Source organism: Dendrobates tinctorius, unplaced genomic scaffold, assembly GCF_039654945.1.
Source record: "Dendrobates tinctorius isolate UK_male_01 unplaced genomic scaffold, ASM3965494v1 ptg000020l, whole genome shotgun sequence".
NCBI classification, from domain to species: domain Eukaryota; kingdom Metazoa; phylum Chordata; class Amphibia; order Anura; family Dendrobatidae; genus Dendrobates; species Dendrobates tinctorius.
Window position 1 is genome coordinate 34,686,932 of NW_027361688.1, and position 24,671 is coordinate 34,711,602.

At 44.4% G+C, this 24,671-nt stretch overlaps 1 protein-coding gene across 2 annotated transcripts in view; it reads left to right on the top strand.

Annotated features, from left to right (window-relative positions):
• CAMK2A (calcium/calmodulin dependent protein kinase II alpha) overlaps positions 1 to 24,671 on the top strand; it is a 281,034-nt gene that overhangs the window by 130,713 nt on the left and 125,650 nt on the right. For both annotated transcript variants that reach the window (XM_073567989.1, XM_073567988.1), the window contains exon 3: positions 5,844 to 5,903. In XM_073567989.1, the coding sequence (XP_073424090.1) occupies positions 5,844 to 5,903 (60 nt within the window). The remainder of the gene's footprint in view (positions 1 to 5,843; positions 5,904 to 24,671) is intronic.

Below are 24,671 nucleotides of genomic sequence, written 5' to 3' on the forward strand. Positions count from 1 at the left end.
ACTGCCCTGGGACTACAGCCCTGCCTGTGGAGGGCTATAACATCATTGCTGCACCACACCATCTGTCCCAGAGGATCTGTCTGCAGCGTTGGCTTACATCTTCATTGCCGAACGCCACAGGTGGCGTCACGAATCATTCATAAACTTTCCCCTGTTTACAATGGGCGCCCAGGGCCACTGGCCAGGTCCCAGCTGCCGTGACATCTCCCATTGAAGCTCATCGGGCCCGGTACGAGTACCCCACAGCCCTGGGAGGGCGACCCATATACAGTGGGGCAAAAAAGTATTTAGTCAGTCAGCAATAGTGCAAGTTCCACCACTTAAAAAGATCAGAGGCGTCTGTAATTTACATCATAGGTAGACCTCAACTATGGGAGACAAACTGAGAAAAAAAAATCCAGAAAATCACATTGTCTGTTTTTTTTTCCTTTTATTTGCATATTATGGTGGAAAATAAGTATTTGGTCAGAAACAAAATTTCATCTCAATACTTTGTGATATATCCTTTGTTGGCAATGATAGAGGTCAAACGTTTTCTGTAAGTCTTCACAAGGTTGCCACACACTGTTGTTGGTATGTTGGCCCATTCCTCCATGCAGATCTCCTCTAGAGCAGTGATGTTTTTGGCTTTTCGCTTGGCAACACGGACTTTCAACTCCCTCCAAAGGTTTTCTATAGGGTTGAGATCTGGAGACTGGCTAGGCCACTCCAGGACCTTGAAATGCTTCTTACAAAGCCACTCCTTCGTTGCCCTGGCGGTGTGCTTTGGATCATTGTCATGTTGAAAGACCCAGCCACGTTTCATCATCAATGCCCTTGCTGATGGAAGGAGGTTTGCACTCAAAATCTCACGATACATGGCCCCATTCATTCTTTCATGTACCCGGATCAGTCGTCCTGGCCCCTTTGCAGAGAAACAGCCCCAAAGCATGATGTTTCCACCACCATGCTTTACAGTAGGTATGGTGTTTGATGGATGCAACTCAGTATTCTTTTTCCTCCAAACACGACAAGTTGTGTTTCTACCAAACAGTTCCAGTTTGGTTTCATCAGACCATAGGACATTCTCCCAAAACTCCTCTGGATCATCCAAATGCTCTCTAGCAAACTTCAGACGGGCCCGGACATGTACAGGCTTAAGCAGTGGGACACGTCTGGCACTGCAGGATCTGAGTCCATGGTGGCGTAGTGTGTTACTTATGGTAGGCCATGTTACATTGGTCCCAGCTCTCTGCAGTTCATTCACTAGGTCCCCCCGCGTGGTTCTGGGATTTTTGCTCACCGTTCTTGTGATCATTCTGACCCCACGGGGTGGGATTTTGCGTGGAGCACCAGATCGAGGGAGATTATCAGTGGTCTTGTATGTCTTCCATTTTCTAATTATTGCTCCCACAGTTGATTTCTTCACTCCAAGCTGGTTGGCTATTGCAGATTCAGTCTTCCTAGCCTGGTGCAGGGCTACAATTTTGTTTCTGGTGTCCTTTGACAGCTCTTTGGTCTTCACCATAGTGGAGTTTGGAGTCAGACTGTTTGAGGGTGTGCACAGGTATCTTTTTATACTGATAACAAGTTTAAACAGGTGCCATTACTACAGGTAATGAGTGGAGGAAAGAGGAGACTCTTAAAGAAGAAGTTACAGGTCTGTGAGAGCCAGAAATCTTGATTGCTTGTTTCTGACCAAATACTTATTTTCCACCATAATATGCAAATAAAATGAAAAAAAAACAGACAATGTGATTTTCTGGATTTTTTTTTCTCAGTTTGTCTCCCATAGTTGAGGTCTACCTATGATGTAAATTACAGACGCCTCTCATCTTTTTAAGTGGTGGAACTTGCACTATTGCTGACTGACTAAATACTTTTTTGCCCCACTGTATATGTGTATGAATACAGTATGTGTGTGTGTGTATATATGTGATTGTGTATGTATATGTGTGGTATATGTGTATGAATGTACGATATATGTATATGTTTGCATGTGTGTGCATGTGTGTATATGTGTGTATGTATGGTATATGTGTATGATTGTATGATATATGTGTGTATGTTTTGTGTGTGTATGTACAGTATATGAGTATGTATATGTGTGTGTGAACATATTTGTTTTCGGTTCATGTATGATACTGTAATTGTAAAGAATAGCAGAACCATCCTGATTCTTTAAAGGGTTGTTCACCAAATAATCAAGTTATCCTCGATCCATCAGATCGCAGATAACTTGCTGATCATTGGGGATTCGATCACTGGGCCCCCCAGAGCTTCTGAGAATAGGGGTCTGCAGTCTTGTCCTGGATGGAGCAGAATTGTGCATGCTCGGCCTCTGCTCTCTTCATTATCTATAGAGCTGCTGAGCGCTGCGCTCGGCTATATCCATCAGTTCCATAGACAATGAGTAGAGCAGATACCAGACATATCTTGTAGATTGTGAGCCCTCGCGGGCAGGGTCCTCTCTCCTCCTGTACCTGTCGTGACTTGTATTGTTTAAGATTACTGTACTTGTATGTATTATGTATACCCCTCCTCACATGTAAAGCGCCATGGAATAAATGGCACTATAATAATAAATAATAATAATAATATTATGTAATGTAATATGTACATGGTCGGACTCAGCCGGTTCCAGCAGTTATCATGTAACCAAGAGGAGGCGCTCTGCACACTTGCAGTCATGTGCCAACTAGAGTGTCAGCCGTGTCTGCATATATATATATATTACACACACATACAGTATATATATAGCCATCTCAGTAGAAAAATATATACATACTAGATGGTGGCCTGATTCTAACGCATCGGGTATTCTAGACAGAACTTGTTCAGTAAAGATGAGTGAACTAAGTCGCGCTGTGAGTGAGGGTTACATTCCGCACCAATATCGCTGATTGGACTGTGCCTGTCGCTGATTGGTCGTGGCCGGCCAGGTGCGACCAATCAGCGACGCGGGTTTCGCGGCCGGACTGCATCCGCGCCAATATTGCTGATTAGTCACCGGGCGCGACCAATCAGAAAAGCGTCGTTCAAATCCCACGGCAATTCACGGGCGGACTGCACCTGTCGCCGATTGGTCGCGCCCGGCTGGGCGCAACCAATCAGCGACGCGGGATTCGCGTCCGGACGGCGCTTGTTGCTGATTGGTCGTGCCCAGATGGCTGCGACCAATCAGCAACACGGGATTTCCGTTACAGACAGACAGAATTAGACGATTATATAGTAGATATATATATATTTTTTAGAGGTATGGGGAGGGCCAAATAGAATTTTTGCTATGAAGCCCTGTGATTTCTATGTACGCCCCTGCTTGCAGGGTGGTGATAATGAGGGTAATTTGGTCTGTTGTTTGTAGCCTGAGGCTCTGGGGGTCCCATTGCCCTCATTATAAGCTATGTTCCCCGAGCAGGGAGGAGGGCCCAGACAGTTTTAGCACAGAGGCCCCAAGCTGTCAGTGTCCACTCCTGCTCTGGAGGCAGATTATCAGGGAGATCTATGTCCGGCCCATAGATCTTAACAGCTTATTTACATTTTAAGAATAATGTAGATTCCTCTGGAATAATACAGCAGATCGCAGATATCAAGGTATCATTTTATTCAGCTTCCTATGACCTACATGTCCATATAGACGGCTCAGGAGGGTGGATCCTACCGACAGATTCCCTTAAAATCTTTACAATGACTAAACGCGAGACAAGGAGTATAACACGATGGTGTAAATTATTCAGCTCATAAAATGCTCGGAGCAGCTGTCATACACCTGCTGTGCCCATAAGAGCACTCTTAGCTTCACAGGAAATGTCCGTCTCTATTATTTCGAGTAGTGGGGAACCAACGGGGTTAAAATGTTACAGTAAAAACAGGGTTCTCACCAATATCTGATTTCTTTTTTTTCTCTAGTTGAACCAGTTCTAGAATTTTTTCAGAAGAGTCCCAAATTATATTAATTAATTCAATTAGCACTAAGAGACTGACTCCGACTCGAAGCATGTAATAAGCATGTTCTGATCAGGGCAAACCAATTATGAAGGAAGAGAGAGCAGGTGAGCTGTGACATCACCTAGTGTGAATTGTGGATCCTATCTTATCTAATATGTATTACTAATCCTGCCTGTAATGATAATGAGACTGCTGGAAAGTCTATCAGTAAGCTTAGTGACTAGATTTATGAACTTTTTTTTACATAGTGAGATGAAAACTAATATACAGTGCAAAATGTGTTGGCAGGAAAAACGCATTTTTTTTTTTTACATGCTTTCATGATGCATTTTTACATGCTCACCCCCTCCCCCCTTTTATCTGAATTGGTTAATATCGTTGCAAAAATGCAAAAAAAAATAACAGGCTGCAGATTTGTAAAAAAAAAAAAAATAACGGGGCAAAACGCAACATGTGAACAAGCTCTTAAAGCGGATTTGACACCAAGATTCACATACATAATTAAATCAATCTCTTAGACCCAACGAAGGCTGGTGTACTTTCGTTAATGATCCATGACAAAATGGCCGTATCGTCTTTTTTTTAAATGTTTTCTCTTGCTATAATAATGAGTATTTTCTATAGCTCTAGCTGGACTTTTAAAAGGCTTATTTTTTTTAAATTTTTCTTGGGAATATACAGACATTCTGTATATTGACAGATTGGAGCCCAAACTCATCCATTCCCATAAAGTTCCTTTTTTTGTATGGTAGCGATAAGATGATGGAGGTAGAACTACATCTCAGTTGGTATTATTTATTATTTTACTCATGTATATAGCGCCATTAATTAGACAGTTCATTACAGACATTAGCATCGATGTCCCCATTGGGGCTCACAATCTAGATTCCCTATCAGTATGTCTTTGGAGTGTGGGAGGAAACACACGCAAACATGGGGAGAACATACAAACTCCTTGCAGATGTTATTACTCATTTATATAGCGCCATTAATTACACATTATCATCACTGTCCCCATTGGGGCTCACAATCTAGAGAACCCGAAGGAAACCCATGCAAACACGGGGAGAACATACAAACTCCTTACAGATGTTGCCCTTGGAGGGATTCGAACCCAAGACCCCAGTTCTACAAGACTGCAGTGCTAACCACTGAGACACAATGTGATGCCCAGAGACTACACCCGGAGACTATATCCTGGCTCCACAGATTGGTTGCGTCCATTATGGTTGCATTCATAAACAGTGGTTGACGTCATAGCTTTCATCTTGAGGTTTAAGTTGAAGAAAGCTACCATCTCCCCAACTCTTTCATGTGATGGGCACAGAGCCTAACAACCTAAAAAGTGCCTTATTTTTCAAGTCCTGAATTTTGAAAAACGTTTCCAATAAATGCCTCCAACAGCTGTACCTGGTGATCTCATACTTTATTTCTGAACACAATTTATTTTTTTATGTGAAAACTGGGAAAACCACCAATTTTAAAGCCTAAGTCCCAGATGACTAAACAACCTTCATAAAAAAAAAATTACACACTTTAAGCTCATTGCAGACGGTTCCTATTTTTTTTTTTATTGTTGCTTCCTGGCATCCATTGACTCATTTTATTAGATATGTGTGGGGTAGATGCATCAAGGTTGATTGTTGATGACATAGTCTGTCCCGAATTTACCAGATATCAACTCCAACGTTCATCCCTAAGACAAAGATACAGAGGGAACTATTTGAACCCCTACATAAGGTATCGTTCCGGCAGCATAGATGTTAAACAATGATACTTGTGGGACTCAAGTGCCGTATGTTGATGTTCTTGGACTTGAGTGGACAACAGTGCACCTCCATTTAAGCGTCAGGGTCACTTGCTGCTGATATTTTCAGTTGGAAACAACTTATGTTTCTTTTTTTTTCTACTTTTAGATCATCAGAAACTGGAACGTGAAGCAAGAATTTGTCGTCTCCTGAAGCATCCGAATATAGGTCAGTGTCGAGTATCCAACAAAAATATTTTGAAATGTTGATAAAACTGCTGCAACCCCCAAACAGCTGGTTGATGAGCAAAGCAATGTGTGGTCTTCTGTTACTTTAGACCCAAAAAATGTATGGGCTCAAGTGTTCTTCTCTTAGTTTGTAGTGTACAAAGTTACTTTTGTAGATCAAAAGTTTATCCCAGAGATGCAGTTAGTTTTTTACTTACTCTGCTTGGGTTCAGTTCACATATCTAGTTCTGAATCTAAGTATCGTGCCTAAAACAAGGTGGCCATTTGGTGCCTCGTCTAGCAACTAGCACTAGAAGCACAGAGTCCTGTTGCAACACCCAATATAAACTCTTGCTCATACCACAATATTATTCTCATCCATGGATTGAGAATAGTCTACCATTTGGCATGTACTGAATTCCTTTCTCTCTGTTCTTTGCGTTTTATCAGTGTTTCTTGTTCTTTTGTTATTTATTGGTGGTCTACTTGCTTCAAAACCAATTACTTTAGGCTAATGATTTGCAGACCCAATGCTGATGGTTTACTCACTGCTAGGGGCAATAGCGGAGGTCCATGGGCTAGCTTGGGTTTTAATAGTTTTGCAAGAAGCTGATAGTCTAATTCCTGCCAGGCCCAATACCAGTGATCCATAGGCTAGCTTGGGTTTTAATAGTTTTACAATAGTCTGATGGTCTACTTCCTACAGGGCCCAATACCAGTGGTCAGGCTTGGACTGGTCCACAGGAGAATTCTCTGGTTGGTCTTTTTCCAAGAGTGGGCCACCACCCTCTCATATTAGCAGTACTTGGCACTATATACTGGAATCACTATGTAAAGACAAAGGCAGTATCTCATTTGTTTGACAATCCACCCATACAAGCTATTTTAGGTTTTAGTAGTTTTATAACAAGCTGATGGTTTACTCACTGCCAGGACCAATACCAGTAATCCATGGGCTAGTGGGGCGCCCTCCCAGGGCCGTGGGGTACTCGGTACCGGGCTGGTGTCAGCGGGATGTGTCACAGCAGCGGTGACCCGGTCCGTGGCCCTGGGCGCCCAAGTAATGGGGGAATGGAAATGGTGGAATGTAGTTAATGGAATAATTCGTGATGCCACCTGTGGTGTTCGGCAAGTGAGATGTTAAGCAGACGCTGCTTGCAGATCCTCTGGGGCTGGTGGTGTGTTGCAGCCAAGATGGTGAAGCTCCCCACAGGTGAAGCTGTAGCCCCAGGGCAGTGTAGATGTGGAGCTGGAGGAGAGGCACAAGCGGTGTAGAAGCCAGTACCCAAAAGTAGCAGTGTTGGGTGTGTTGGTGCAAGAATCAATGGAGGACACCAGGGCTTGTAGTTCCAAAGCTTTACTCACAGTCTGTAGTACACACAGGTGCCTGCCTCCATACTGTGTCCTCCGGGTCAGAGGCTCAATCAACCTCCAGGTCAGATGGAATGCTCCCTTCCAACGCTCCGCCAACATGTACCTTTCTGAACGTCTCCTCTTATAGCGCCTTTAAGTGTGAAGTACTCCCAGTACTGAGTTACACTGGAGTGCCTCCTGACTGATGTTCCCAAGAACTCTACTTGTACGGCAGCTATAGCCTGCTTCAGGGACTCCTCACTCCTGAGTCCCGGCTCACTATCCAAGTTGCTGTTGTGCCCCCAAGTCTTAGATGGGAGTAGTGCATTTACAGCCCACTACTACACCGGTGTCTGCTGCAGGACCATTAGCATCCATACAACCTCGGGGACCTGGCCCCGACCTTGCGCTTAGAACTTCTAGGCAGGGTTCTCTCCTAACCCACGTCCTCCCTTTTACTCCTTCGTTCCATACTAATCTCTCCTTCTCCTGGAAGATCAGGATTCAGTTCAATGTCTTTCTCCTTCTTTGCCTTCCCGTGCCAGCAGACCCAGGTCACTTAGGTCTGCTGCATCACCTCCTTCCTCCATCCCTCTCTCATGGATCTTCATTCCTCACTCCTCTGAGTGGCTTCCTCTCCTAGACTGACCTGTAATTCTAAACCTCCCCGCTCTTTTATGTATTCTAACTCCACCCACCTCCCAGCACGTTTCATGTTCCAAGCAGGGAGCCACCAAAGGTGCTCTGCTACACTCCAAGCAGGGAGCCGCAATGTGGCTTTGCTGAACTACTCTGTTGTGTGGGGTGCGAGTGTTGGAGCGTGGTCAGGAGCCTCCAACCAACCTGGATGGTGGGGCACCACACCTCAGGAGGAGGTGCAGTACCTCTGTGGCGACTGAGCATCAGGGGCGCCACACTAGCATGGGTTTTAATAGTTTTACTAAAGGTTGATGGTCTACCCTCTGCAGGACCTAGTGTCAGTGATGCATGAGCTAGCTTGGGTTTTGCAAGACACTGATTTGCCACTATCTTTATGGCATAAATCCGGTGATCCATAGCTACCTTAGGTTTTAATGGTTTCACGAGAGGCTAATGGTCTACTTTCTGCCAGATCCAATATAGGTGGTCCATTGTTGGAGGTCCATTGTCTAAGCTTGGGTTTTAGTGGTTTCATAAGAGGCTTAGTGAAAAATAAAATTGTGTTAAATTAACTTGAAGTCTTCTAGATAAATTTGAAGAACTTCTTAGCAATCTTTGACATGTAAGTCCTCTATAACACTGATCCGCACAATTTAGGGAATGCTTTCTCTACTCTATTGCTACTCAAGGACGAATGTACGAATGTAACTCTGAAAATTTTCACTGGCAAGAAATATTTTATGACTGTCATCGGTTTTCAGGGAAAACATATTCCACCTCCCAAACCTCCTCCTATTGTTTTCAATGAGAAACCAGTGTCACGGTTCATTTTTGTCTATGCAGAATTGAGGCCAGCGACCTAGAGAAAAAAAAAGAGGTCTGTAGCCCCATGCAGATTACCCTCATTGACTGGGATTTTTCTACATGCCTTTTCATAGAAACTGGACATTGACAGTAGAAATCTGAGGATCAGCCTTGGATTTTTGCCTTGTGTTCTCTTGCTATCACATTAGGTTTTTACGCATAAAAAATTTTCATGGAAACACAGCTTAAAGGTTTCATAGACATATTAGTATCTCTATACAGGTTCTTCACGTCTCCCGGGGATGGGCTACAGAGAGCTTATCTCCTGCTCTGATAAACTTGTCTTGCCATTGGTTGTCTTGCCATTGAAATATGTGATGCACCCAGGCTCCCCCATCATTGCCAAAGCACAATGGACTCATTGGAAGAGCTTGCTTATGAGTCATATCTATTTATGCGTACTGGCCACCATTGCGCGCCATTTCCCTGCCCTATTATATATAGTTGACGCTGTTAATTATGACAAGCAATATAGCTGTAAGGGACCAAAAGAATCTCATTAAAACACATCAGTATCATAAATGGCATGTAGTAGGCTGATTTTGCATACAACTCGAGAAATTTAAGTACCGTAATGACTCTGATTAGGGCATCATATTTAAGGGAATCTGTCAGCAGGTTATTGCTCCGTAATCTGAGAGCAGCATGGTGTAGGGACATAAATCCTGATTTCAGGAATGTATCACTTAGTTTACTGCGTGCAGCATTTGTGATACAATCACTGTTTTCTTTGCTGCAGATCTCGGAATACTGAGCCCTGTATAACCCCGCCCACACCACTGATTGGTTTTCTCTCTGTGTACACTGTGCATTGACAGAAAACTGCTAATCAGTGTAGTTGGACGAAGTGGCAGTTTGTCCTCTGGTGATAATCTCCTGCTGATAAAATACTGACTTTTTTGAAACTGAAATACAGCTTAGTAAGAGACACAACCCTGGACTCCGGGTCTCAGCTTATACAGCATACTGCTCTCAGATTACATAGCAACATTCTGCTGACAGATTCTCCTTGAAAAGCTATTCCCTTCTCATACTATCAAGACATAAATCAGAAGTTACAGAAATAAAGTAGATGTGCAGTTTGCCTAAACATTCCCATACACATAGATAAATGATGGCCAAACCTGTCGAATTCAGTAGTATTGACCTACCAACACTGTAATGTATATGGGGGTCTTCTGACTGTGCCTTGACAGATTATCTCAGGGGACATGAGGATCGGCCAGTTGGAATTTGATCTCTCAATCCTTTTGTTTGGCGGTGAGATAAGCTTGTGCCAGATGATCTGGCAGAGCATTACTGTATGGCCGGGGTCACACTTGCGAGTGCAATGCGAGAAACTTGTGCGAGTCTCATTACCCAGCACTGCCGCCGGCATGTATTTCTATGCAGCTGAACGCTCCGGTACGAGTGCCGGGTACTGATGTGAGAGACTCGCACAAGTTTCTCGTATTGCACTCGTAAGTGTGACCCCGGCCTATATGGGGGTGTCAGGAGAGATAATTATTAGCCGAACAATCATAACGATGACCACAATCTAATGTTCATGGCCATTTTTAAAGCAATTCATTTCTCCGAAATAGGGACACCACATAGCTCAGCCACTCTTAGCTTTTTTTGCACGTTCACTTCTTAGTTGGTGCCGGGGCAAAGTTATTCTTCCCCTCTCCACCATGAAAGAAGTAGATGGGAATATCCCTTTAGGAAAACAAGACTAGTTTCATGGCTTGATGTTTATGCTTGGTGGGACATAAAAATATATAAAAATACCAATGAGTATATGAACCTAATAAATGTGCAACACTGAAGAGCAGAAATCGTGAATAATGAAAAACGTGATAATTCTCACAGGGAACAGTCCCACAGAACATGGTTCCAATTACCATAGAGTAGAAAAAATCCCTAAAAACTACAAAACGTTGCTAGTTTGTGTAATTCCCACAAAGTAGCCGTAACGCTCAGTGATTCCCAGCCTGTAGGATTTGGCAATCTTGCAGCTGCGACCGTTCCCACTTTGTTTTCTTTCCGGCATATTGTGAATTAATATCAAAATAACAATAACTGATGCAAAACTGGAGCTCGGAGCGAAGCAAGCACAATATTATTTTTCTGCTATCCTGGTGATATTGCTGCGTGCCCTCTCGTATATGCAGTGCGGGAGCGCCAGGGATTTATTAATGTTTTATAGCATTTATGAGCAGCCTGTCAGGTTCAATCTGTCTCCCTAGCACCGTGGACCTCTTCGCTCTTTTTTTTTTTTTTTTTTTACGGGACAGGAGATTTGCCTTTTGCAGCAGTGGAGGTTTCCATAGCAACAGAGTTCTGAGTAGAAGACCCGAATCCGAATTGGTAAGCCCACTACAAGCACGTCCAGGACCAGATCTTCTACAAGAAAAAAAATCAGGGTTAACAGGTTTAACGGGTGTCACGGACAAAATGTAGTCTGTTTCATCAGTGCTTAGGACAGTTTTTGGCATTAGAAAAATACAGAGATTGCTAGATTTCTTTTAAACATTGCTTGCAAGATTTAAGAGCTTGCCCACAGAATACTAAAATATTAGGATGTGTTCACACTACTGGTCCGTTGGTAGAATTAGTAGACTTGATGTAGACTTAGTAGACTTCTCCCCTCTGTCAATCCCTTCACTGGCCCCCCATTGCCCAGAGACTCCAGTACAAAACCCTAACCATGACATACAAAGCCATCCACAACCTGTCTCCTCCATACATCTGTGAACTCTCTACCACAACATATCAGACTCTCACCTACCATCGAAACCTTCAAAAAGAGCCTGAAGACCCACCTCTTCCGACAAGCCTACAACCTGCAGTAACCACCGACCGACCAAACCGCTGCACGACCAGCTCTACCCTCGCCTACTGTATTCTCACCCATCCATTAACATTATTGTACTTGTTTTTATGTATACCCCTCCTTTCATGTAAACCGCCATGGAATAAATGGCGCTATAGCAATAAATAATAATAATGATAATAATAATAAATAATTATGTTGTTAAAGAAAACCTGAACCCTGTAGGCTCCAGGGCTCTGTTGAATCAACGGTCCGGTCCATCTTCTTACAGGCGCTTGAGACTCTGTTTCTATGGATGTTTCTATGTACCATTACTCGCACTAAGAAATTTCACCAGATAGCTTGACTCAACTGCAGAAGCATGTATGAAGATTCCAGAAGAAGGTTTATTTTCAATCTAAATTCTTGCAGTTATGTAAAAGTACAGTAGATAAGAAGGAGGGAGGAGTTACAGACATTTTAACTATGGAGGAAGACAGAGAAAGACAGGGAGGACAAACTTCCAAAAGTCAAACCTTATTGCATAGCAAGGCATCAGCAACAATACAATACTGTATGATTCCCAAGTCGTGGGACATGACAGTACAAATGATCAAACCTTTGGAGGTTCAAGTACATGTAACAAGGTGGACCGGGGTCGTAGACCCAGCCGAGTCAACTAAGCCACAGTCAGTATACACCTCGGTTCCTTGTACAGAAATAGGCAGGACAAACATATTCCAGACACTGCTGCAGTCCAACAGGAGAACAATTTTTAATAACAGAGATCAATGAAGTACACTCACTGGCTTCCTGCTCTCTCCCTAGCTTCATGCACGGCCGTACCCACAACAGCCACAGCGGCCAAAAGAGGCTGCAGTCCCCCACGCCGGAATCTGAATGCTTCAAGTCCCTTCGGCGGGGCCCTTACATAGTCCTGGGGCCTGTGTTGCTGTCCTTAAGTCTGGGCAACAGATTCTATCCCCTCCTGGGATCTAGCAATGCCCCAACTGTAGCTGCACACCTGTCCAGGGCAAACGTGCTTACCCCTTTAATAAGCACTGAGATGGAAAAAAAATGGCAAAATTGCTATTTTTGGTTATCACACCTCCCCAAAAACTGCAATAAAAAGTGATCAAAATATTATTTGCATCTCAAATTAGAACCAATAAAAACAATTCAGCCCCGCATGCAAAAGAAAAATGCAATGAAAAAAGTTTCATTGAAGGAAAAATCAAAAAGTTACATTTCCCAGAAAATAGCAACACAAAACATTTTTTTTACAAAGCTATGAATTTTTTAAAACCACAAAAAATATAGAAAAAAATATATAATTTTGGTATCTCCATAATTGTACTGACCGGAAAAATCATATCACCAGGTCATTTTACTGCACATTGAACGCCGTAAAAACAAAACTAAGGCCGGAGTCACACTACAGCGAGATACGGCCGAGTCTCGCAGGTTAAAACCAAGCTTTGGTGCTGGCACTCCGTAGCAGAGCGTGCAGCTCCATGTATTGCTGTGCGGCTGCGCGCTCCGCTCCGGAGTGCCAGCACCAGAGCTTGGTTTTAACCTGCGAGACTCGGTCGTATCTCGCTGTGTGATCCCGGCCTCAAGGAAAAAAACAATGTCGGAATTGTGTTTTTTAATCATGTCACCTGGAACTTTCTTCCTGTTTTTCACTAAATTAAATGGTAAAGTGAATGGTGTTTTTTCAAACTTCAACTTGTTCCACAATAAACAAGCTGGCAAACATATGTCTATTTTAATGGAAAAATAAAAAATGTCGAGGCTCTTGTTAGAAGAGGAAGAGAAAACGTAATTTACCCAGCCATTAAAATGTTATAGGGAATCTATCAGCAGAGTTCTTGCTATGAAATCTGAGAGCAGCATAATCTAGCGGAAGACAACCTGATTCCAGCGATATGTCACTTACTGGGCTGTGTGCTATAGTTTCAATACAATCAGTGTTTTATCAGCAATAGAGGACTAGGTGTCTCATGCCTGGTAGTCCAACCACATTGCTATCACTGATTAACAGCTCTGTATACAGTGTACACAGAAACCTACTGTGGCGCCCCTGAGGCTCAGTCGCCAAAGAGGTACTGCACCTTCTCCTAAAGTGTAGTGCTCCACCGCCTAGGTAAGTTGGGAACTCCTTTCCTCACTCCAACACCTGCATCCCACACACAGGATAGTTCAGCACTGATCACATTGCAGCTCCATGCTTAGAGGGTAGCAGAGCACATTTCATGGGTCCTTGCTTCGTAACACGAGATGTGCTGGGAGGTGGGTGGAGTGGAGATCCATATAATAGAGGGGGAAGGTTTAGAATTGCAGGTCAGTCTGGGGTGAGTCCCAGAGAAGGAGAGCAGGCTGACAGAAGGTCAGCCTGACGGGCGGTCAGGCGGTGGAAGACAGTCAGTTAGGAGAGGCGGAGGACTGGTCTTAGTGGAAAGATCTCACGTTGAGAGGAATAGCAGAAGGAGTGCTGAAGCTGCCTCAGTGATCTGAGCCAGCTGGCACGGGAAAGAGAACAGAAGGAGAAAGACGTAGAGCTGCAACCTAAGCTTCCATAAGAGACAGAAGGAACAGCGCGGAACGAAGGAGTAGGAGAATAGAGAGGAGTTGTGGGTTGGAAGAGGAACCCTGCCTATAGGTTCTCAGCGCAAGGCCGGGGCCCGGTCCCCGAGGTTGTATGGACACTTATGGCTCTGCAGCAGACACCGGAGGAGTAGTTGGCTGTAAATGCACTACTCCCATCTAAGACTTGGGACACAACAGCAACATGGATAGAGAGCCGGGATCCAGGAGGTCCCTGATCGGGGTACAGCTGTCTGTCATACAAGTAATGTTCTAGGAACATCTGACAGGAGGAACTTCAGAGTACCACGGTACTGGAGTTCTTCACACTAAAAGGCGCAATAGAGGAGTCATTCAGGAAAGGCACATGTTGGCGGAGTGTTGGAGAGGAGAACCCTGACTTGCCCGGGAGGTTGATTGAGTCTCTACCCCGGAGGACACAGCACGGAGGCAGGCACCAGTGGGTACCACGAACTGTGAGTAAAGCTTTGAAACTGCAAGCCCTGGTGTCCTCCATTCATTCGCCACTAACACCTTCAGCACCGCTACATCTGGGTACCAGCCTCCATAACATTCTGCGCCTCTCCTCATCCATTGCACCTACACTGCCCTGGGACTACAGCTCCACCTGTGGGGAGCTACCCCATCTTTGCTGCACCACACCATCAGTCTCAGTGGATCTGCATGCAGTGTTGGCTCAACATATTACTTGCCAAACACCACGGGTGGCGTCACGAACTATCCATATAAACTATACTATTAACATCACCGCCATTGTCATTGGGCGCCACGGACCGGGTCACTGCTGCTGTGACACATCCCCCTGACACCGGCCCGGTACCGGGTACCCCACTGCCCTGGGTGTGAGGGCGACCCACTACCAATTAGTGGTGTGGGCGGGGTTATACACAGCTCGGCATTCTGAGCTCTGCTAGATCTGCAGCAGAGAAAACTGTGATTGTATCACAACTGCAGCACCCAGTAAACTAAGTGATAAATCGCTGAAATCAAGGTCTCAGCCCCTACATCATGCTGCTGTCAGATTACATAGCATAAACCTGCTGACATATTCCATTTAAAGGGGTTATATAAGCTTCGAAAAATCTTGGCTGCGTTTCACATTCCAGCTCCACTCTACTTAGCTGCAGTACCAGACACAACTTACGGACAGGTGTGGCACCATGTTTTTCTAATCCCAGCCCCCTTAAGGATCTCGAATTATTTTTTTTTTTATTAAACCACTGACACATTCATACAGTATAACTAACATATTAAAACACGGCTGTGAGATCAATACTTTTTTGATTTTTTTCTGAGGAACGTTTTAAGAGCTAATGAGCGTCTTAGGGTTCAGTATCTTGAGGATATGTAGAATTAATTCTCCCTTGTTTCTTATACATTGTTCTTGCTGCCTAAATACATTCATGGAGCTGTTATCTCATCTCCGCCTAGTTACATAATTAGTAACCAGTATGACACGAGAAAGAACAAAGAACGCGCGAAGACCGGAGCTGTAGGGCTAAAAAAATGAGAGGAGGCAGCAGAATTTGTAAAATGAGCAACCGCGTCGGGCTTAAATCAACTCAAGGTCAGGATTAATTGTGAAGGATAAGAGCTAGGAAGATGCTAATGTGATGTTACTGGCGCCATTGGACCTCGGCCACAGATCGCAGGGTAGGCCGTCAAATCCTATAATTACATATATAGTATAACTTGGTGCTTTCGAATATTGCTCGTTGTGTGTGTGTTTTCCTCCAAACCGTTGAGTCCTTCTTTTTATGAGACATGGCAAGCTTTATCTGTATAGAAGAGAAAGGTGGAAACCTAATCAAAGGGCATTAGGCCCGACGATGCGTCAACCACATGTCTACAACCATCTGTGCACCAAGACCCCTTTGGAATGTACAGAGATATTCTTAAGTGTGGAGAGGAACATCGAAGAGAAAGACCCTACAGCAATGGTAAGACGAAGACACCAATTATGGTACATAACAGATGATTTTCCAGCAGATTCCTGATTAAAGTATTTCAAACATTTTTATTCCATATCGTAAGAATTGGCACTTAATCATCCTTGAATAAAAAAGTTGTCCACTACTTGGACAACTTCTTCTCATACCCCTGCGCTTGGCCCCCCATAAAAAATTAAAGCTAATACTCACCTCCCATGCCAGCGCTGTTCCCACGGTGTCAGCACTTCGTCTCCTGGAGTTCCCGTGCTGCTGTTGTGACATGTGATGCCGGCGCCCAATCAGAGCTGGCGTCACTGTCCCCACTTCCCGTCGAATTGAGCAGGAAGAGGAAGTGATAGATCGGCTGCAGCCAGGCCTTCCTCTTTATGTTCAATTTGTCCGTAGGTGGGGACGCTAGTGACGCCAGTGCTGATTGGGCGCCGGTGTCACAACAACGGCACGAGTGCCGACACCGTGGGAACGGCGTCGGCACGGGAGGTTCATAGGCTTTTTTGTTTTATGGGGGCCAAACATTTTGATCCAGAAGGGGTTGTCCTAGTAATGGAAAAACCCCTTAAGGACTTTTTCTGTCTGAAACATGTAGGAAACTAAATTATGCTTGGATTTATTATTGCCATTTTTTACGGTATGGAATAAAAGTTTTTTAACCCCTTCACTACCAAGGGTGGTTTGCACGTTAACTACCGGGCCAATTTTTACAATTCTGACCACTGTACCTTTATGAGGTCATAACTCTGGAACGCTTCTATGGATCCCGGTGATTCTGACATTGTTTTCTCGTGACATATTGTACTTCATGTTAGTGGTAAAATTGCATTCAAATAACTTGCGTTTATTTGTGAAAAAAACGGAAATTTGGCGAAAATTTTGAAAATTTCGCAATTTTCCAACTTTGAATTTTTATGCCCTTAAATCACAGCGATACGGCACACAAAAAACTTAATACATAACATTTCCCACATGTTTACTTTACATCAGCACAGTTTTGGAACCAAAATTTTTTTTTGTTAGGAAGTTATAAGGGTTAAAAATTGACCAGCGATTTCTCATTTTTGCAACACCATTTTATTTTTAGGGACCACTTCACATTTGAAGCCACTTTGAGGGGTCTATATGATAGAAAATACCCAAAAGTGACACCATTCTAAAAACTGCACCCCTTAAGGTGCTTAAAACCACATTCAAGAAGTTTATTAACCCTTTAGGTGCGTCACAGGAATTTTTGAATATTAAAAAAAAAATGAACATTTAACTTTTTTTCACAAAAAAAATACTTCAGGTTCAATTTTCTTTATTTTACCAAGGGTAACAGGAGAAATTGGACTGTAAGACTTATTGTGCAATTTGTCCTGAGTACGCTGATACCTGATATGTGGGGGGGAACCACTGTTTCGGCGCATGGCAGAGCTCAGAATGGAAGGAGCGCCGTTTGACTTTTTCAATGCAAAATTGGCTGGAATTCAGATCGGGCGCCATGTCACGTTTGGCGAGCCCCTGATGTACCTAAACAGTGGAAACCCCCCCAAGTGACCCCATTTTGGAAACTAGACCCCCCAAGGAACTTATCTAGATATGTGGTGAGAACTTTGAACCCACAAGGGCTTCACAGAAGTTTATAACGTACAGCGGTACAATTAAAAAATCATATTTTTTCCACAAAAATGATCTTTTCACCCCCAATTTTTATTTTTCCAAGGGTAACAGGACCCTAAAAGTTATTGTGCAATTTGTCCTGAGTACGCTGATACCCCATATGTGGGTGTAAATGACTATTTGGGCGCATAGCAGAGCTCGGAAGGGAAGCAGCGCCATTTGACGTTTTTGGCTAGAATTGAGATCGGACACCATGTCGCGATTGGAAAACCCCTGATGTACCAAAACAGTGGAAACCCCCCACAAATGACACCATTTTGGAATCTAGACCCCCCAAGGAACTTATCTAGATGTGTGGTGAGAACTTTGAACCCCCAAGGGCTTCACAGAAGTTTATAACGTACAGCAGTACAATTAAAAAATCATATTTTTTCCACAAAAATGATCTTTTCACCCCAATTCTTATTTTTCCAAAAGTAACAGGACCCTAAAAGATATTGTGCAATTTATCCTGAGTACGCTGATACCCCACATGTGGGGGTAAACCACTATTTGGGCGTATGGCAGAGCTCGGAAGGGAAGCAGCGCCATTTGACGCTTTTGGCTGGAATTGAGATCGGACACCATGTCGCGTTAGGAAAGCCCCTGATGTACCAAAACAGTAGAAACCCCCCACAAATGACACCATTTTGGAAACTAGACCCCCCAAGGAACTTATCTAGATGTGTGGTGAGCACTTTGAACCCCCCAGTGCTTCACTGAAGTTTATAACGTCCGGGCGTGAAAATAAAAAAATCGTATTTTTTCCACAAACATGATCTTTTAGTCCCCATTTTTTTATTTTCCCAAGGGTAACAGGAGAAATTGGACCCCAAAAGTTGTTGTCCAATTTGTCCTGAGTACGCTGATACCTCATATGTGGGAGAAAACTACTGTATGGGCACACGTCGGGGCTCGGAAGGGAAGTAGTGACGTTTTGGAATGCAGACTTTGATGGATTGGTATGCGGGTGTCATATGCGTTTGGAGAGCCCCTAATGTACCTAAACTATTGAAACTCCCCACAAGTGACCCCATTTTGGAAACTAGACCCCCCACCGAGCTTATCTAGATGTGTGGAGAGCACTTTGAACCCCCAAGTGCTTCACAGAAGTTTATAACGCCTGGGCGTGAAAATAAAAAAAACATTTTTTTCCGCAAAATTATATTTTTGCCCCCAATTTTTTATTTTCCTAAGGGTAACAGGAGAAATTGGACCCCAAAAGTTGTTTTTTAATTTGTCCTGAGTAGGCTGATACCCTACATGTGGGGGTAAAACACTGTTTGGGCACATGGCAGAGCTTGGAAGGGAAGGAGCACCATTTGACTTTTTCAACGCAGAATTGGCTGGAATTGAGATCAGACGCCATGTTGCCTTTGGAGAGCACCTGATGTGCCCAAACAGTGGAAACCCCCAATTATAACTCCAACCCGAACCTCAACACACCCCTAACCCTAATCTGAGCCCTAGCCCTAACCCTAGCCCTAACCCTAACCCTAGCCCTAACCCTAGCCCTAACCCTACCAGGAAAATGGAAATAAATACATTTTCTTTTAGTTTTATTATTTTTCCCTAACTAAGGGGGTGATAACGGGGGGTTTGATTTACGATTTATGGCGGTTTTTATGTTTGGCGGCTGTCGCACGCTAAAAGACGCTTTTTATTGTAAAAATAGTTTTTGCATCACCACATATTGTGAGCTATAATTTTTCCGTATTTTGACCCACCGAGTCATGTGAGGTCTTATTCTTTGCGGGACGAGTTGACGTTTTTATTGGTACCATTTTCGGGCACGTGACATTTTTTGATCGCTTTTTATTCCGATTTTTGGGACGCAGAATGAACAAAGACCAGCGTTTCATGAATTTCTTTTGGGGGGGTGCGTTTACACCGTTCCGCGTGCGGTAAAATTGATAAAGCGGTTTTATTCTTCGGGTCAGTACGGTTACAGCGATACCTCATTTAGGTCGTTTTTTTATGTTTTGTCGGTTTTTTGCAATGAAAACTATTTTATATAAAAAATAATTATTTTTGTATCGCTTTATTCTGCGAGCTATAACTTTTTTATTTTTTTGCGGATGATGCTGTATGGTGGATCGTTTTTTGCGGGACAAGATGACGTTTTCAGCGGTACCATGCATATTTATATGCGTCTTTTTGATCGCGCGTTATTGCACTTTTTATTCGGTGGTATGATAATAAATCATTATTTTTTGCTTCGTTTTTTATTTTTATTTTTTAAGGGGTTCGCTAAAGGGGTTAACTAATGGGACAGTTTTATGGGGCAGGTCATTACGGACGCGGCGATACCAAATATGTGTACTTTTATTGTTTTTGTTTTTTTTTATTTTGAAAAAATGGATTTATTGGGGAATATTTTTTTTTTTTTACTGATTTATTTAGCGATTTTTTTTTTAATTATTTGTAACACTTTTTTTTTTTTTTTTTTTTACTTTATTACCTTGTCCCAGGTGGGACATCACTGTCCTGTGACAGATCGCTGATCTGTCACATCACAGATCACTGTGACAGATCAGCAATCTGTCACAGGCACTGCAGAAGGCTTCCTCATGCCTGCGCTTTGCAGGCAGTGAGGAAGTCAGCTCCCTGCAGGCCCCCGTCGCCATCTTGGATCCGGGGGCCTGTAGGGAAAGAGCCCCCCGCAGCAGCGCTGCACATTGCGCTGCCGTGGGGGGCTCAGGGAAGCACGGAGGGAGCCCCCTCCCTGCCGATGCTTCCCTTTAACCCCCGGTACACCGCGATCGCGTTTGATTGCGGTGTGCAAGGGGTTAACGTGTCGGGGGCGGTCCGTGACCGCCCCTGACACATTGTGCCGGGTGTCAGCTATGATAATTAGCTGACACTCGGCCGCGATCAGCGGCGCTCACCACGTGGGCGCCGCTGATCGCGATGACGTAATATTCCGTCCATGGTAATTAGGTCCATGGACACATGGACGGAATATTACGTCAATTGTAGGTAAGGGGTTAAATATTTTAATCAAGAATAGTCTGGAAAACCTTCTATTTGTTATGTAGTCTTTGGCCACAAGGGGCAGGAGTGGCATTTCTGTTTGCTGAGAATCATTGAAAGCTTCAACGAAGGTTGGCTGAACTTCTCCTGTTTGCACAAATTTTCAGAAGGACCGGTGTTTTTTTTTTCCTCACCCTTTGACCAGTTTCCCACCTCCTACTTGGCTAAACATTCAGATCCTATGTAAAGGTACAGTTTCTCCCCACCCATTAGTGATGGGTATGGTTCTTTCCTTTCAAAAGTCCTATAGAAGCTACATGGTCTACCATTCTTGCATTTATAGCAGAAGCAATTTAGAGGGAATCCATTTCCAGGTTCTTGCTATGTAATCTGACAGCAGCATGATGTAGGGGCAGCGATTCTGATTCCAACAATATGTCACTTACTTCTCTGCATGCTGTAATTTTCAAACGATCCCTGTTTTTTACTGCGGTGCTTAGCTGAGCTATGCTGAGCCCTATATGACCCTTACCACTGATTAGAAGATTTCTGTGTACAATGTGCATTGACACAAAGAGATAATCCGAAGTGGGGGTGAGGTTACATAGAGCAGTTGACAAGGAGGCATGAGATAACTAGTCCTGTAGTGATAATCTCCTGCTGATAAAACACTGATTGTATTGAAACAGCAGCATACAGCCTAGTAAAGGGGGTTTTACACTAAGCGATATCGCTAGCAATATCGCTAAAACGTCACCGCTTTTGTGACGTTATAGCGATATTGCTAGCAATATCGCTATGTGTGATACTTACCAACGACCGGCTCCCCCGCTGTCCATCGCTGATCGCGCGAGATCGGGCGGCTCCATTTCTCGTCGGGCGCTTCCTGCTGGGCTTCCTGCTGTGACGACGAGCGACGTGTGGAGGCGGGAGGACGCCAGGATCGCTGTATGTGAAAGGTGAGTATTGTGCGCTACGTCGCTGCTGCATCGCTGTGAGATCATTCTGTGTGAAAGCTCACTAGCGATCATTTAGCGATGCACCAGCGATCCTGACCGGGTCGGATCGCTGGTCGGATTGCTGGTGCATCGCTAAATGTAAAAGGGCCTTAAGTGACACATCACTGGAATCAGGGTCTCTGTCAATACATCATGCTGCTCTCCGATTACATTTTTTACATTTATTATTTATTATTGTCAGGATGATTTTTAGGCTGGCAGGCCATTCCCACTTGGAGTATTTGGTGAGTTTTTGATGTTGCAGCTTTACTGCATCATTACTGAATCTATTAGCTAAATTCTGTTGTTTGCATTTGTTCATGGCTTTTTTTACTGCATTTTTGACGCGGCAGTTTTTGTCTCTTTTGGTGTGTCATACTTTACATAAAGCTTCATTGTTTTGCTTTGAAGAGATTTTATTGATACAGTCGCGTGCGGCTCACATGTGTCTTTTAAGGCAGCGGAAACGCACTAGAAAATGCACATGAATTTTTTACCTGCAGATTTTCCGCATCTAATGCAAGTCTGTGGCAAAAATCCGCACAGAAAACTTAGCGTGCCCGCAAGTGAAATTGACATGTTGCAGATTTGAAACAGTTTTTGCTGAGTAAAAAAGAAGCACAGAGGGTAGGAGATTTCTATAGATCCCCATCCATGTTGCTGGAACTGTAAGGCTATGTTCACACGTTGCATTTTTGCAGCTATTTTTACTACGCTTTTCTATGCAAATTTTCAGCTGCGCTTCACAGTACCAGCAAAGTCTGAGATTTCAGAAATCTCATGCACACACCTTCAGAAAGTTGTGGGAAGCAGGGTGTGTTGCAGTCCGCGCTGCCGAGATTCACAAATCACCTGGGATGCAAGATGTTGTAGCAGTGTACGCCTTTATTTCCTCCTACGCGTTTCGGCACCCTTCCTGGCACCTTCCTCAGGCACCTTCCCCATCCCTGAGGAAGGTGCCAGGAAGGGTGCCGAAACGCGTAGGAGGAAATAAAGGAGTACACTGCTACAACATCTTGCATCCCAGGTGATTTGTGAATCTCGGCAGCGCGGACTGTAACACACCCTGCTTCCCACAACTTTCTGAAGGTTTTTCCATGTGCGAGTGGTTGGTGGAGGTCCTGCAGCAGCTGATTCTGTGATATGCTCTCAAGCCAGTTGTGGGTTACACAACTGGAATAGGTGAGTGGAACTGTATTATACCGCTCATACTTCAAGTGTCACTAGTGATAGGGCACTATTGCGCCTCTTGTTCCCCCCACCATTTTTGTATTTATGCACACACCTTGGGTTTTTTTCCCCCTGACTGTTATATCAAAGAGCTGTGCTTTTGCAAAATGCAGCACGTCACTTCTTTCAAAGTTTTTGCAGCGTTTTTTGCCCATTGAAAGCAATGGGTAGTGCAAAAAACGCTGGAAAAAAACACAGCAAAAAAACACAGCAAAAACGCAACGTGTGAACATAGCCTAAGACTATGTTTCCAAGCGGAGTTTTTCATGATGCAGATTTCTGCACCGTTTCACTAAAATATGTTGCTTGCATTTTTTTTAAAAATACGCAGTGGACTTCCGGTTCCGGCGCTGTGATGTGAGGACGCAGGAGACAGAGCTCCGCGCTCCCCTCAGCTACAAAGACCGACAAAGATCACCCCAAGGCTGCGGGAGACAGCGGGAAGTGAGGGATAAGTAGTAGGAGACGCCGGTATATGGAGCGGTACCTTCTCCGGAGCGGCGGCAAGCATTTAAAGCCAGGAGCTGCTGGGGAAGACCACGCAGCACGAGATCTCAAAATGGCGGCGGGCGCGGCAGACGCGGGATACAGCGGTCTGCAGGGAGGTGAGCAGAGCCTGATGGAGGAGGAGGGGAGAAGGCAGCATGAGCAGCCGGCAGCCCAGCAGAGCAGTCAGTTAACGGACGTGCTCATAGACTATGATCGCCTGGCAGGAGCAGTGGCAGCACACCTGGCAGACAAGATAAAGGAGTCCCTGGAGGCCATGGTGGGGGTGGCGCTATCCCCCATTAAAGAACAGATCACACAGCAGGGAGCCAGAGTGGCAGAGCTGGAACAAAGATTATCTAATACAGAGGATGAGGTGACAACGTTAAAGGGGAAAATGAAGGAGATGGAGGAGGGTTCCCAGGCTATGAAAGACAAACTGGAAGATCTAGAAAACCGGTCCAGGAGAAGCAACTTAAGACTGGTGGGGTTACCGGAATCAATAACCATGCGGCAGCTGGATAACATTTGTGAAGCAGAGCTTCCCAAGGCGCTGGGCCTGACACACAGATGCAGAGTGGAAAGAGCGCACAGAGTGGGACCTGTAAGAGAAAACACGAGCGCATGGGGAGCGGACGGGAAGGAGGGTAATGCAGGGGTGACTGGAACAGCCAGACCGCGCCAAGTCATAATAAAATATTTGGAATACAAGGACAAAGAAGAGTTGTTGCGAGCATTTAGAGGACGAAGGACCCCACTGTCTCTTCAAGGACATAAAATATTGATCTTTGGGGATTATTCGGCAGAGGTCACCCGGAAAAGGAAGTCCTTCAGCAAGATATGCACCACACTGTACCGCAAGGGTATAAAGTTTCAACTACTCTACCCTGCTCTTCTGAGAGTGACAAAACGAAATGGATCTTTTTTTTGTGACAAAGGACTTGAGAGAGGCGGAGAGATGGATGGAGGAGATGGAGGACAGAAACCTGACAAGTGAATCTCCGGAGAGGAGGGGTGGTCGACACGGGGAGAGGGAAGGGGAGGTTCGGGAGGAGGGCTGGAACGAATGGACTGAAAGGAGAGAGGAAGGGAAGGAGCCTCACATGGAGAACCCTAAGGCACGAAGATCGCCGTCACACAAGTCGGGAAACCAGGGCAGGGGAGTGCCTTGAGAGAGACTCTGGGGAGTAGGTTTGAAGACTGAACTGAGGGATTTATGAGAGGAGAGATTGACGGATAGT